General features: G+C 36.4%; 1 protein-coding gene across 1 annotated transcript in view; it reads right to left on the bottom strand.

Annotated features, from left to right (window-relative positions):
- XPR1 (xenotropic and polytropic retrovirus receptor 1) overlaps positions 1-16,740 on the bottom strand; it is a 208,427-nt gene that overhangs the window by 34,748 nt on the left and 156,939 nt on the right. The window contains exons 10-11 of the mRNA XM_018060672.1: positions 13,013-13,184; positions 11,402-11,596 (exon numbers count right to left, since the gene is read on the bottom strand). Coding sequence (XP_017916161.1) covers positions 11,402-11,596; positions 13,013-13,184 — 367 coding nt within the window. The remainder of the gene's footprint in view (positions 1-11,401; positions 11,597-13,012; positions 13,185-16,740) is intronic.

The following is a 16,740-nucleotide window of genomic DNA, read 5'->3' as shown; positions in this document are numbered from 1 at the left end:
GGTTAATATCAGGTTCAAAATAAAATAATCTATGCCGAGATACTACATAATGGCAGACAGCTCTATGAGAATAAGAGAATATAAAGAGCCAAAGGATCCTGTCTTAGATAGTCTAGGACAACTCTGTTAATTTCTTTTAATGAAAATAACTACTTTCCTGTTTATAAAAGAATCATCAGTTCAGTTCAGTTCAGTCGCACAGTCGTGTCCGACTCTTTGTGACCCCATGAATCAAAGCACGCCAGGCCTCCCTGTCCATCACCAACTCCCGGAGTTCACTCAGACTCACGTCCATCTAGTCCGTGATGCCATCCAGCCATCTCATCCTTGGTCATCCCCTTCTCCTCCTGCCCCCAATCCCTCCCAGCATCGGAGTCTTTTCCAATGAGTCAACTCTTCTCATGAGGTGGCCAGACTACTGGAGTTTCAGCTTTAGCATCATTCCTTCCAAAGAAATCCCAGGGCTGATCTCCTTTAGAATGGACTGGTTGAATCTCCTTGCAGTCCAAGGGACTCTCAAGAGTCTTCTCCAACACCACAGTTCAAAAGCATCAATTCTTCGGTCGGTGCTCAGCCTTCTTCACAGTCCAACTCTCACATCCATACATGACCACAGGAAAAACCATAGCCTTGACTAGACGGACCTTAGTTGGCAAAGTAATGTCTCTGCTTTTGAATATGCTATCTAGGTTGGTCATAACTTTCTTCCAAGGAGTAAGCGTCTTTTAATTTCATGGCTGCAGTCACCATCTGCAGTGATTTTGGAGCCCAACAAAATAAAGTCTGACACTGTTTCTACAGTTTCCCCATCTATTTCCCATGAAGTGATGGGACCGGATGCCATGATCTTCGTTTTCTGAATGTTGAGCTTTAAGCCAACTTTTTCCCTCTCCTCTTTCACTTTCATCAAGAGGCTTTTTAGTTCCTCTTCATTTTCTGCCATAAGGGTGGTGTCATCTGCATATCTGAGGTGATTGATATTTCTCCCGGCAATCTTGATTCCAGCTTGTGTTTCTTCCAGTCCAGCGTTTCTCATGATGTACTCTGCATATAAGTTAAAAAAGCAGGGTGACAATATACAGCCTTGACGTACTCCTTTTCCTATTTGGAACCAGTCTGTTGTTCCATGTTGAGTTCTAACTGTTGCTTCCTGACCAGCATACAGATTTCTCAAGAGGCGGGCCAGGTGGTCTGGTATTCCCATCTCTTTCAGAATTTTCCACACTTGCAATAAAAAATTCATGAAAGGACAATGTGAGAGCACTGGACAACCATATTACCCATAAATGTTATTTTATTAATCAGTTAAAAGTTTTAATATTCTTACTTTCTTTTCGTTTTCTTATAATTATAATCAGAAGGATGTTAAATAATACTCATGACTGCAGATATCCTCATGATAGTCAAGATTTTAATGAGAACATCTTGAATACTTCACTTTAAGTCTTGATCCTAACTGTTGTCTGATCGACAGATTCTGTGTGTGTGCGCGCGCGTGTGCGCATGCTGTATTTAAGACGAATCCTTATGTATATTTTTAATTAGTGAATGTCTCTGGCATCTAGCTAGATGATCAATCTCATGGCTTTTCTTCCTCAGTCTTCAGTAAAATATTCCTAAATTATGTTAGTCATGGTTACTCCAAAGCTCATGTTCTTTCTCTCAACATGAAATAGTGCTTTTCATTCAGATGATGCTTTTAAAATTCTTCCTGGCAGAGGATTTGATTAAATTGAGCAGAGAGAGGGATTTGGTTCTCTAAGGTGAGGACATTCCACTTTCTGCAACAGAAGGTTAAATGAAGGGTAAATTTTAAACACTGGTTTCAAATATCAAAGTTGTTTCAGTCGAGGAAGGAAATACAGGTGGTCATATATTCGTAACTGAGAAGGAGGAAGATTACACAACAGATCCTAGACTTCCAGTTTGTCCTTCTTCAGTGCCCTGGTCTTTTCTACACCAGCTATGAAATGTTATATAAGCCTCAATATTTCACTTTGGTAGATGTTCATTTCTTTTGAGTAGACTTCCTGGTGAGATTAAAATAGCTGCAAGTAGTACAATTCTGCTTTTAAAAGAAATAAGCTCTTAAAAAAATGAAAAAAAACACAGATGCTCCAGGGTATTATTATTCAGAGGCAAACAAAAGTATTTACAGAGAGCCCTGAGAATACCACATGAGGAACAAAGAAACGCAACACATCAATGTGATATTTAAGCAGTAGGTAGATGCTTTATTTTCCCTCCCTTAAGCAGAAGCACTATTTTAATATGTGAAGAAAATACTACTTTTAACATAAGAATAAATTCTTTCACTGTAAACATTTCAATTAAAACCAAATCTTGTACCTCATTCAAAATACCACTGAAGAGGGATCTCCCTGGTGGTCTAATGGTTAGGAGCCTGCACTTGCTAACCAGAGGGCACAGGTTCAATCCCTGGTCAGGGAATTAAGATCCCACACACTGCATAACATGGCCAAAAAAAACTGCCAATGAAACCGAGTATTAGTCACTGGTCTTTTGTTCCACATTTTGCTTGCTACATTCTAGGAAGCATCCTGGAATGTTTATTAACAATATGTATTAAGGATTTAGCCAGGCAGCTTTAACAAATACTTAATTATCTCTGGTAATTTTTGAAAGTGAATTTCAGGACCCTAACAAAAAATAAAACTCTAAGCAAATTGTTCACGTCAAACCATTCTCCCATCACTTGAAAGAACATTAATATGTTAGTTAGTTCTTCAATTCAAGAATGACTTTCAATTTTCTGGCAGAGAGAAATTATTTATATAGTTGGGCTGACTCCATAATGCTCTTACTAATAAAAGCATATGACTGTTAATGTGATATAGCCAGTTCCTGGCAATGTCTCTGGTTTTCCACGAATGTGGCCATTAGTACAAAAGGATCACAAAGAGGCCTTCTGACGTGGCCTATCCATGTAAAAGTACAGTTTAAATTACTCTCCCCCAATGTACCTCTGTGATTTCCCAAACACAAATTTATTTGGCACTGGCAAAGGGACAGCACACCACCCTATCTGATCTTCCTATGTTTACCACAAGTTTAACATTTTACTTGTGAGATGAGCTCAGGTCATTCTATAACATTAGAAGGGAGTTTAGAGTAGAGTATAAATAATCACAAGACCTGGGTGTGAATTCTAACTTTGTCACCTACTTGTTACTTGACTTTGGAGCTATATTGTTTGTATTCAGATTCATAACCTAGGTTCTTTCACTTCATAACTGTAGGACTTTGGCAAGTTCTTAACCTGTTTTCAATTTCTTCACCTAAAAATGACAATCAAGTGATTACTTCTATCAAAGACTCTTCTGTTTTTTTCTTTGGTACACACAGAACTTATTCAGGTAAAGAGAAGCAGTCACATTCTCATGCTAGAGATACTTGAAGTTGCAGTTCTAGAGGTAACACAGGTGTCCAGCCAGGATCAGTAATGTTGCGCACATAAGCTGTGATATCTTCACTGTCTGTTGGGGATCCTGTAAGCTACCCAACATCCTTGAAATAAACCTTCCTTCTTAAAATAACCAGAGGATTTCTGTTGGTCGTCATATGAATCTTGGGTATAGAGGGTTTTTGGAAGGCAAAACCCCCAGAGTTTTGGAAATCTATCTTGAAGACTGAGGACTCCGAGTTTCTCTCTCTTTAAGTGCCACTTAGTCCACGGGGTCACTAAGGGTTGGACACGACTGAGCGACTTCACTTTTCACTTTTATGCATTGGAGAAGGAAATGGCAACCCACTCCAGTGTTCTTGCCTGGAGAATCCTAGGGACGGGGGAGCCTGGTGGGCTGCCATCTATGGGGTCGCACAGAGTCAGACATGACTGAAGTGACTTAGCAGCAGCAGTACATGGGTACTTCCACAGCAAATGAATAATGGAGAACAATAATGGTGAGACTCACAGTGTGGTGGCCATTCTCTAAAACAGCACCCAATGTTCCTTGCCCCTAGGTATTCACATTTGCAGGTAATTCCCGCCCACATATTCCAGGGTTGGTTGGTAGCACATAGTGTAAGTGACAGATGGACAAAGACTCTCCTTGATACAACTCTAGTCAGGCTCCTCTAAGTTCTCTAGACCTAAAATTTGGTGTCCATCCTTATCAAGTGTGCATCTCCCAGTTGTAGCAAGAATCTTACTAAGTCACTTTAGAGAGAATCCTTTACCCTCAATATCCAATCACCCTCGATATCTTATCAAATTCCTCATCCTCTACCCTTGGCATCTGATCGCCCTGGTCTAATTTCAGCAAAAATCCTGTCAAGTCAGTTTAGCCAGAATTCTCATTTACCGTTGGTTTTTCCTTTTAGCAATTTCCACTCAGTGACCACCACCCTGCTCCTTGGCTATAAATCCCCATTTGTCCATTCTATATTCAGAATTGAGCCCAGTTCTGTACTGAGATCTCTTTTCCTCTACTGTAACAGTTCCTGAATAAAATTTACTTTTGCCATGTGACCGTTCAGCTCTGATTCTAATGCCTCAAAATGTTGCTATGAAGATTAAATAAGTCAACACATGTTAAATGCTTAAAATTGCTTAAAAGGTTAGTGCATAGAAGTATTCAATAATTATTATCTTTAAATAATATCATTATTCTTCATTTTCAAGTACTGTGGGTCACTTTTTACAAGTCACCATATAAACTCACTATAATTAAATTATTCTCCTACTGCTGGACATTTATTAGACTACTTTCATTTTTTACTATACAATGCTGTGAACATACATTCATATTCACTCATTTCTCTAATCACTTCCTTAGGAAAAAGTTATGGAAAGGAACTTGCTAGGTCAAAAGGTATGAATGATTTTATTTTATTTTATTTTTTTTGGTATGAATGATTTTAATACTCGACAGAATTACCAAAGTGCTTACCAATTTACAATCAGTCAACAGAATGAGTGTCCATCTCTCTACATACTTGCCAGCAAAGGGCATCATCACTTTTTTGATTAAATATGATTTCAATTAGCATTTCTTCTGCTATAAGTGAAGTAGAACATTTTCCATATGTTTATTAGTCACAGTTATTTATTCTAAAAATTACGTTTGTATCCTTTACAATTAAAAAAGTCAGTTAAAATTGACTTCTGTTTTGTGGTGATTAGATTACAGATTAAAAACTTTCACTCCCTTCTTCTGTGGCTCGTACTCATTGGTATAGCATTTAGTAATTTGCTTTGGCTGTTAAGGATGGGCAGACTCCTTTAAGCTCAGCTATACAACTTGCTTTGACCAATGGGAGGCTAGCAGATGTGAGGAAAGCAAAGACTTAAAATGTGTTTGTGCAACGGAACTGTTTCTGTTACTACCACTTGAAGAGATTTTCCTTGGATAATTGCTGTCCCTTTGGCTGGGGCCCCAAAATGAACAAACATGTAGCCAACTCAAACCCAACTTTCAGGGAAGCAACAAAACCCCAATGAAAACGGTGGTGCGAAGCCATGCAATCCAGCTGAGTCCAATGTAGTTCCAATTTCCAGCTGACCCACAGATAAAAAGCAGAATAACTATCTACACATACATAAAGAATAAATTACTGCTGTTTTAAGTTGCTGAAGTTTGGGGTGGTTTGACACGCAGCAATATGTGATTAGCACACTTACGGTATTATACTATGAAACTCTGAAAGAAAGAGATCATATATAATCTACTACTTATATTCCCTAGAGTAACATATACTGAGCAGGAACTTAAAGCCTTGTAACTCATTTGGCTCCTCACTTTTTCCTTTTCTTTCTATTGAAAATACCTAAGAACAGTAACTTTTCTCGATGTTTATACTTTTTACTAATAATAGTCTCATATAAAATTATATATAAAGTAAATAATCTATAAGTTAAAATTAAAACTTTTATTTGCAAGCAATTGTCTTTAAATTCCTTTTAATTAGACAAATTGCTCCATAAACTGAATTCATAAATAATTTTGACTTCTCTTGTAAACATCACAGATCCTCCACTAGTATCTAAACGATAACAGATATTGTTTTTAAACTTTCAATTTTTGTGCATGAGTGTTTCAAAAGCAACACAATTTACAAAAGCAACACAATTTACACAGAAGTGCTAACAAATTACATCTATCAGTTAAAAGAGCAATTAAGAAAACAAAAATTAGAGAAAAGACAACAAAAATGACATCAAGGTATAAGTGTTTTTCTAAAAAGCTTTTTCTTTTAAATGACAAAGATGATAAAAAATATAATCTATTCAAATCTATAATTAATATTTTAAAAACAATTTAAGGTAAAAAGAGATTGTTAGTGTAATATTTATAAAACCATTTAAAATCAGCACAATGCCAAGTAGATGAAAGTTACTCAAGAAATACTGTTAAAGTCAATTTAATAATCAGAAACAAACAATATCTCATATTTGATTTTACAGCATCCAGCAAGATTTAAGCCAATGCTGACAAATGGTGAATTCTAAAATAATCTGTCTCTTGTCTGCATTATCAGTTAGGCTAGAAAAACTATAGCAAAATGTATCCAATTTCAAAAGGGTTAAAGATTTGAGCTACTTTCAACATTAAGTCCAAAATGAAAGCATTTTATTCAAATGAGTGATTTTTTAAAAGTTTGTTTATGTCTTTAAAAAGTTAATGAAACAAAAAGTTTCCCCAGAGATTAAGAACAACAACAACACTAAACTGTGTTTCTATTATAACGTAACAAGACCAAAATTTGGAAATTCTGGCATAGAAGTCTATTATTCAGGGTAGAAACAGGGTAACCAACAGGCCATACCCGGAGAGAGGAAGCACTTCAGGACTATGTGTGCTCACCCAAAACAATGAAATGACTATTTGCACTGAAGGCACTGAACTACTGCTGAGGAATCCTCATTAGGGGCCACAGCACCCCTTACAGAATGTTAAAGACGACGAGATCTAGAAGATATAAGAGATCTGGGCACTGGAAAACAACAGAGCAAAGAAATACAAATGAACTCAGCTTTTAAGTGAATAGAAAATATCTCTTTCCCAAGTATTTTTAAATGTCTTATAGTAAATGCTAACAAATGCTAACAAAAATGTCTAAAGTAAAATATGAAATATTTTTAAAAGAACTTTTTTTATCGTTCTATGTATTCAGAGAACAGCAAAGAGCAAAATCTACTAAGAATTTATAAATATTTTAGAATGTTAAGAAACTGTAAATGAAAACGAGAAAATCTAATGAAGTACTCTCATTGCATCAATGGATTAGAAATAACAACATAATGGCTTTTTCTATTATTGTACCTCCCACTGGCTTTTCCCAGCCAAGGCCAAGAAACCTCAAGAACACACAGAAACCATTTACAACACTTTCCTGTCTCCTCTACTCCCATTTCCAACAAAAAAACTTGTAGGAATGGCTTTTAATTTAGGCTTGTAATGAAAAATGGATTCTTAAAATAAGATTGGCTTTGAGCGTTTCTAAAATCAGTGATGGAAAATAAAATATATTGAGATATTTAAAGTGTGTTTCCTTCTTACTACAAGGGAGGGCCAGCTGCAGTATTATCATACTTACTCCCCTCACTTGAAAAAAAATGGTTTCAAGTATAGAGTTAATTCTTGTGCATCCGTTTTTACAAACCATGCAGCACAGGACATAACCTTTGGAACAATCTTGAAAATGCCCCCAATAATGCTGTTACTATGGTAACTCTGAGGCTAGTTCTCTGAAAGGACTCAGAATCCTGAGTCTGGACAAGGTTACCTCACCATTTTCTACACTTTCCCCTTCAGAAAATGTGTCCTTTGCAATAATACATACATATTCAATAGAAAAAGATCTACATCATTAACCATACAGAATCTGTTCCTTTAGATCAACGATCGTTTCTAAAGTCTATATTTTCTGATATCTTTTCTCTTGGAATACTGTCCAAGGAAACAAGAGAAATCAGATTCTACTTCTGATCATCATTTAATGTCAAATTTTCTGTCAAGGGTTACTTTGAATTATCTTTTTGGTAAAAAGAAAAATTAGTGATAAAAATATTTAATATGTAGCAATTATAATGTTTTTTTAATAGCAACTATAAAAGTGTTCTGTACTGTTTTTTTAATTTAAAGGATATGGTTAGGCTATACAACCAATGTTCTCTCTAAAAAATGGCTGTGTGTTTAAAAATCTGTCTGTGGACACATGAATCAAATTCAGTCAGTAAACAGCTGTTACTTGAACAAAAGACCAAACACATTCATAATTGATACCTGGTACAATACCCCCACCATACACATGCAAGGTGATTGTAAGTGTATTTTTTAATAAGATTTCCATAAAGGAAGACACATATAAACCAGCTCTAGGCAGTGAAAGTAAAAGTGTTAGTTGCTCAGTTGCAACACCAGCCTGCCGGTGTTGCACTCCAGCCTGCCTGGCTCCTCTGTCCATGGAATTCTCCAGGCACGAATACTGGAGTGAGTAGCCATTCCCTGTTCCAGGGGATTTTCCTGACCGAGGGATCGAACCCAGGTCTCCTGCATTGCATGCAGATTCTTTACCATCTCAGCCACCAGGGAAGCTCCAATAAAACATACCTGGCAAAGCACAATAAGTTGATGCACAACAACAAAAAGTTTTGACTGAAGTTAACATACTTATGTATACCCCTGTGTAAATACCTCACTTTTTAGTTTTAATTCTGAATTAGGGCTTCCCTGGTAGCTCAGCTTGTAAATAATCCGCCTGAAATGCAGGAGACCTGGGTTCAATACGTGGGTTGGGAAGATCCCCTGGAGGAGGCCATGGCAACCCACTCCAGTATTCTTGCCTGGAGAATCCCCATGGACAGAGGAGTCTGGCGGGTTGCAAAGAGACAGACATGACTGAGCGACTAAGCACAGCACAGCACAGATAAGAATTAGTAAATCCCCATTAACAGAGGAGCCTGGTGGGTTATAGTCTATGGGGTTGCAAAGAGTCAGACATGACTGAGAGACTAAGCATGTGAAATAAGGGGTTAACATACAAAATATACAAATACTTCACACACTTAACCATCCAGAAAAACACACCTATTTTAAAAATGGGCAGAGGTCCTGAACAGATATTTTTCCAAAGAAGACATCCAGATGGATGTCAAGCACAAGAAAAGATGTTCAACATCACTAATCATCATGGAAATGCAACTCAAAACCACAATGACTTATCACCTCACATTTGTCAGAATGACTATTACCCAAAAGACAACAAATAGCTAGTGTTGGAGAGGATGTGGAGAAAAGGGAATCCTTGTGCACTGTAGGTGGAAATTTAAATTGGTACAGCCACTATGGAAAACAGTATGGAGATTCCTTAAAAAATTAAAACCAGGACTACCACACAACCCAGCAAGTTCACTTCTGGCAATTTCTCTGAGGGAAACAAAAGCACTAATTTAAAAAGACATATGCACCACTGTGTTCACTGCCTCAGCAGTAACAGCCAAGGTATGAAAGCAATCTAAGCATCCACCAATAGATGAATGGATAAAGATGTATATGCACAGAATGGAGTATTATTCAGTCATAAAAAAGAATGGAATCTTGCCATTTCTCATGACATGAATGGCTGTAGAGGGTATCATGCTAAGTGAAATAAGTCAGATAGAGAAAGGTAAATATTGTATGATTTCACTTATAAGTGGAACCTAAAAAAACAAACCAAAAAAAGAGCAAATATAACAAAACAGAAGTAGACATATATACAGAGAACAAACTGGTGGTTGCCAAAGAGGAAGTAGGTTACGGGATGAATGCAATAGGTGTGGGAGACTAAGAGGTATAAACTTCCAGTTATAAAATAAGTAAGTCACAAGGATCTAATGTACACCATAGGGAATATAGTCAGTAATATTATAATAACTTTATATGGTGATAGACAGTAAATGGACTTATTATGACCACTTTGTATAAAAATACTGGATCACTACAATATATACCTGAAACTAATATAATATTAAGTAAAAAAAAAAAAAAAAAGAATAACTATTAGAACATACTGGGAAGCCACCAAAAGCAAGCAAAAAGCCTGAGCTTACTTTGGAAAGATACTGGCAATAAAGAGTAAAAATTCTGAGTTTGTGGCTTTTTGCCTAAGGGTGCTCCCAATACCCAGTCTACTCCAGTAACAGAAATATCAGTCTTATTGCCTACAGGACAGAGTCAGGGTTGATGGAATGGCTGGAAATTTAGAGGAGTAATCCTTGAAGGAAGAGACCTTCACAAAGGCTAAAATACACAATTTGAGTACACAATGTTAAGTATCCCAGGCCAACAAATAAGCATGTACAATGGAGAGCCTGAGGAACTAGCCAAACAGTAAGTACACATGAGAGAGGAGTTATAAAAGAAAAAAATTAAGGGAGCTTTAGGATGTGATTCCTTCACTGAGGTATTTAGTTAAATTATATCATTTAACAAGACTGCCTCCTTAGTGGTAGAATTATTGGCTACATTATCAATGTTACTGCAATCACAGAATCTACTGCAAAAAGTGGAAGTATCAATAAGGTGTTCTATTGGACCAAATCTCAAGCTTTTCAAAAGAAAAAAATCATCCTAATCTTTCAAGACCATCAGACACACAGCAGCACTTTTGCAGCACCAGGTAAGGTTCCTAAATACAGCATCTCAATTAAAAATCACCAGAAAAAATTTTATCAAGCTATCTAAAAATAACTGTAATAATTTCAACTGGTAACATTTCTTTAGATGAGAGTGCAGCTTCTAAGGTGTAGGCTGACACTGATTTAAACAAAGAAGGAAGGCATTTTAGTAAAAGCAAGTGAGATCTTTGATTGACAGTTCTTAGAAGAAGGTTAAAAATTCAAAAGGAGTGACTGCATGTGGCTCAGAACCTAAAAGCCTTTTTCTCCTCCCAACAGAAGAACAGTCTCAAGTAATAACTAGTTGCCATGGAGATAAGAAACTAGAGAGATCAGAGAACTCAATTTGCAGTTAAATAGGCTGGAAACAAACGTTACTACTTGGTGAAGGGAAACGATTAAAAATATACATGACTGCCAGAGGGAATCTTTTTCACCTAGCATTTCCCAAGCTCATTAATGAACAAGAAGTCTAAAAAAACCAAATGAAAACCCAAAGTGTCTTGGATTGAACCCTTTAAATAAACGTAATTCAGGATTTCAAACATTATCACAAATCCTTCCTATTCTGTATGACTTTGATTCTTTTCAATGGTACTTGTTAGTAAATACTGGAATGAGGCTAAAATTGTGTTCAAGGACAAACTACTATAACTGAGGGGACTGGAAATTCAATAGGGGAAAAAGCACGACAAATGGAAAGGTAACCAGATTAAGAAACAGATTCAAGTAGTAAAAATCAGGATTTTGAAAAATCTTTTCACAACCACTGAATACCTTTGTGAGTGCTGTAAAGAGCTGCAAACGTCACCGTGAAGAAAGTCGTGGAGTATTTCCCAGCATTAATTAAATGAGGAAAGGCTCTTTTTGTGTCTCGGTATCGGCGCAGGCACTGGATAAAGCGAAGCCAAGCAGGAATGCACTGAACAACAGCCCGCACACCATATGAATATTTGTGGCAAATTTCTGGTTCTGTGACGATTTCAAAGAAGAAAAGATTATAATTAAAAAAAAAAAAAACTTGTTCACATCATTTAGTCATACACTGTAACCATTAGGAAGTCTTTAAGAGCAAGGAACCTGCTTTTCAGACTCATTTTTTTCTTTGCAACTATTATATTAAACTTTTTAGTGATAAAGTAAGCCGAAGAGGGAAGGTGAAATACACAGTGGGAACTTATAAAAATCTGCCCACTCAGATTTACAGTTTTGTAATCTATGCCTTTGTGTGCGTGCTCAGTCGTGTCCGACTCTTTCTGACCACAGACTGTAGCTGGCCAGCTCCTCTGTCCATGGCATTGTCCAGGCAAGAATACTGGAGTGGGTCGCCATTTCCTTCTCCAGAGGAGCTTCCCAGCCCAGGGACTGAACCCAGGTCTCCTGCATCGACAGGCGGATTGTTTACTGTTGGAGCCACCTGGGAAGGCCCCTTTGTAATCAGCTTTGTATAGTTTTACTATACTCCTTCTCTGGAGGAGTGTAGTAAAACTGTAAGACAATTAGAAGTTGAGTACACTAATCAAAGAGGAAAAAAATTAGTGAGCTCTGTAATCTGAAACATCTAAAACCCTACAAATATCACTGTTGATGAAAGTTAGTTCTATGAACTCCAAACCCCTACAACATACCCACTATAGGGTGTTCACACTTATTCTTTGAAACAAACAAAACAAACAACAACAGCAACAATAACAAAAAAACAAAAGGCAGAGTTTACATTTTAAAATGAGAAGAACAGAGTTGGTAAATCAATTTTCTTCAAATTCTGGAAATGTATCATAGTGGCTCAACATACAACAGAGTTGTGATTTGCTGGAAGTTAACGAAAATCTGTGTTGGCACTGGCATCATTGACTTTTGTTAGTCAGATGTTCCATGATCTGTCTAAATTTGGTCTTCATCATTAAGGCAAAATTTCCTAATAACTAGAATACCTGGTATAAGCTACAGTAAGAGTGACAAAAAGAGCCAAAAGAAAAACAAGGTCTCCAATAAGAACTAAAAAACAAAACAATCTCTAATGACTTGCTCAAAGCACTTGATCTAATTTCTAAATAATCATTATTTTTGATCATCGTAAAGCAATACTATGATGGCAACTGTTGACAATAGAGCATCTGTGATATAATTACTGATGTACTAGAATTTTTTAGTTTTAGAATTCTTTAAATGTAAGTTGTAAATCTCCTGGCAAATGAGTGGCTAAAATTATAATATATAATTTAAGAGCCAACTTATATCAGATAAAGATATTGCTAAAACAGTGCCAAGTACATTTAATTAAGTTTATAATATTACTGGATGAGCTAAAATTTCTCAGTTATCATTCCCAATATTTCTTGGTTTACACTGGCAGTTCAGTAGTGTAGATGCACATTCATACCCTACCTTGTAAATCTTTTGGCAACAGCCCCTCACTGTCCTCCCATTTGAGCTCAAAGCTGTAGAAGCAGATCATATATTCCAGGTCCATCAGTATCACTGACAGGCTGTTCAGCTGATCGGCCAGCCAGAAATCAGCAAAGCCTACCTTATGGAAGGGGGCTGTAAATACTCGAAACTAGGAGAAAGAAAAAAATCAGAAACACAGAAACAAGAAAATTCATATTAAATTTATCTAATTTGTGTCTGACTCTGCAGCATGATTTAATCGACAAAATGGAAACCAATGAGCCAATCACAAACACAGGGACCTGGCAACAATAGTTAGGTTCAAAATTAGTAATGAAAAGAATGAGTTGAATAGATCACTAAGAAAGAAATTAAAAGGGTGGGGGTAGGGGGAAGGCAGGAAAAGCAAGAGTCAAAAAACAGAAAGCAGAGAGGTGGGAAGAGCTGAAGTTGAAAGCAGAGAGAATGGTAGAAATGCACTGAGAGGACATTTACCATTAACGTCTAAGATAAATTTGCTGGAGACCCATGTGCTTTGATTATTTCTGGAATATTCTCCCATCTTAGCTAACTGAATACAAAGCTCTTCTTTGCCTGCAAAAGGTAAGAAGGGAAGGACAGTACTTCGGCTGAAGTATGTCTCATTCCCTAACCAATGTCACTTTCATTTCATTTCGCTAGTGCCATGGCAATGATCATATCTGTCTTGAAATTATGTCACAAAAATCAGCCCACACCCCACTATTATGAAAGCAATGATAAATAAATTCAGGTTATATGTCTTGAACACTAATCCAGGCTGCATATTTTTCTCATGATGCATTTCTTATAATCCATTAACTATAACAAATTCTATGTGCTAGGTGTTATCCATATCCCCATTTTACAGAAGATAACGCCTTCTAACCCTATTTTGCAGAAGCCTTTTTCCACTGCAAAGGAAAATCCTGGCATCGCAGAGGGAGGAGTTAGATACTTATCACCAGAAAGAGGCTCAAACTGTACCAGCTTGCCTTGAAAGGCTGTGAGTGAAATGAAGATGGGATGAAGGCAGCTTTCCTTCTTATCCTGTTAGACCCTTTCTATCTCACACAGGTGAAAATGAACTCCTAAAACAAGGAATTCTAAGCAACTGTTTTGAGAAAATGAGTCTACAGCTCCCCTGCCACAGAAGTATTTACTAGACATATCCAGCCTGGGAGACTATGGCCCTCTTCTCTCAAACTTGGCTGGTTCTTTCTATCCTTTCTCTAAATAATTTCTTTGATTATTTCAGTGAAACAATAAATGGTTTTGTTACAAACCAATCCTGGGTCACAGCTATCCTGAAGCTTTAAAAATTAGAGCAGGGGTCTGCAGGACACAATATAGGCTTTAAAACATAACTTTCTGGAGCTGACATATTTTGAGTCTATGGTTCAATCTTTTGATCACTTGCTTACTCTTTCAGTAAGCCAGAAAAGATATTATCAGATACAGCTCCAGATACAGCAAACTTTTTTTTTTTTGGCAGGGTAGGGTCAGATAGGAGGTGTTAGGGATTGAGATGTTAATCATTTATGCACAAAGAGGTTCTGGCACCAGTTTGTATAATATTTTAAGAAACTCTAGGTATAGAATGGGTTTAAAGGATTCCAAGAGAGAGAAACAAGAGAACAAGTTATGACCTAACACCAAAGGATCAGGAAGTCTAACTCAGTCTCTAGTCATGGACTTTCGTGAAACTTCGTGGACTTTTGTGAAACTGGTAGCCTAGAGCAAATTTCTCATTTCTCACTGACATGAGACAGACTACCATACTGTCACAACCTGCCAAACCTAGCCTTATAACCTGGCTATTAGAGAAAACCTCTGTAAGAGCAGAAGAGTAGGAGAGTGTATTAAATAAGAAAGAAACAGAGGGATGGGCTAGAAAAGGAAAGGAGTAAAATAAAATAGAAACTGAGAGGAAGGGAAAATTTACAGAAGGGAGAAAATGAAAAAATAAAGGAGGGAGTGGTTTTGTGTAAGAGAACCAATGAACTTAATCGTAGTCATTCATGCATTTAACAAAGATTCATTAAGTATTTATTATGAATTATTTATTTATTCTTATTATTTATTATTTATTTATTCATTAAGTATTTATTATGTCAGGCATTGTGAAGGTACTGAATAAATAAAATATGGCCTGTACCACCCACAATCCCTCTGGGCAAATAAACACCAAAAGAAATACTGACAGCACCAGGTAGTAACTGCTATTACAGACAGGCAAACGAAATACCCCAGAAATATTTAAAAAGAAGTGAGCAAGCAGTTTGGTCAGAGGTATAGTGAGCAGAGATGAAGATAAAAATAAACAGAACATACTTAATTCCCTGATAAGTCAGCCCTTAAACATGGTCAAATTCATCTTAGATTTACCCAAATACCCCCTTTTAAGTGAGAATTCTCCTTCCTTTCTTATGTTGGCTAAGGTCTTTCAACTTCTACTTTGCTTTGATTTTAATTAAAATAACTGAGAAACTGTATTAAGAAAGCTAGAAAAAATCTGGATGTCTGATGTTTACCCACATACACAAAAAGGCCACTAATTAGTTACTACAAAGAATATATGTTAACATCATCTTCAAATTAATATAGGCAAACAGTTAAGGAGATAAAGTCTTAATTTCTACTTACTGATAATCACATTCTTTCAAATCTGATTTTAAGATTCCATTAGTTGATCCAACAATCAAAGTTAAACATCTTACATAAAATGACTACCAGGTCTGTTAAATGGTAGTGTTTAAAAACACAGGTTATGGAGCCAGAATGCCTGAGCTTACATCCCATATCCATTACATCCTGGCTGCATGACCTTATATAAGTTCTTTGAACTTGAGGTTTCCTCATTATAAAATGTGGATTAGTAGTAGTTCCAATCTCATGGTTTATTAAAAAGAATAAAATAATTGATGAGGAGGGCATGGCAACCCACTCCAGTATTCCTGCCTGGAGAATCCCATGGACAGAGGAACCTGACAGGCTATATAGTCCATGGGGTCGCAAAGAGTCAGACACGGCTGAGCGACTAACACACACAATATAATTGATACACATAAAAATGCAAAGACAATGCATTATTAAATGAGAACATTTCTGTATTTATACCAGAGATATGTGTAAAAATTTTATTATACAACTAAAGAAAATATTAGAAAAACCAATTCCAAAATAATATAGGAAAATACTCTAATTTAAAAACTTTATGCAGCCTTCTATAAGTTGATATTTTTGTTTGGAAAATCTGAGGCATCTTTTTATGTTTCCTAATTAGATTACAATGAGGGCAAATACAGATCTGGATAGAGGATAAATGAACTGATGAATGCAAAGAAACTGTGTTAGTTTGACATATAATACTAATATCAAAACAAATCAATTTCTTAAAAACTTTTTTCTAGCATCTGTTGGGGAGAGGAATAACATATCAATTCAAATTAAAATATGAATATAAATGGTGCCCAGTGCCTACCACTATGGGCCAGGTGACATGTTCTTTTTCCACGAAAAATTGAAGAAAAAGAAAGGGAAATGTAGTTTACTTTAGGATGAAGCTTTCAAAACAGCTGTATCAGGGAAATTTAACTACAGTAGAAACATTCTTGTTAATTCACTAGAAATAAATCTAAGGGCAAATTTTCTCAGTGAGATTTGAATTAAAAATAAGTCAATAGGTCAATTAATATTAAAATAAT

The sequence above is a fragment of the Capra hircus genome, chromosome 16 (genome assembly GCF_001704415.2).
Source record: "Capra hircus breed San Clemente chromosome 16, ASM170441v1, whole genome shotgun sequence".
Lineage (NCBI taxonomy): Eukaryota > Metazoa > Chordata > Mammalia > Artiodactyla > Bovidae > Capra > Capra hircus.
This window is presented reverse-complemented; position numbering and strand designations above follow the sequence as displayed.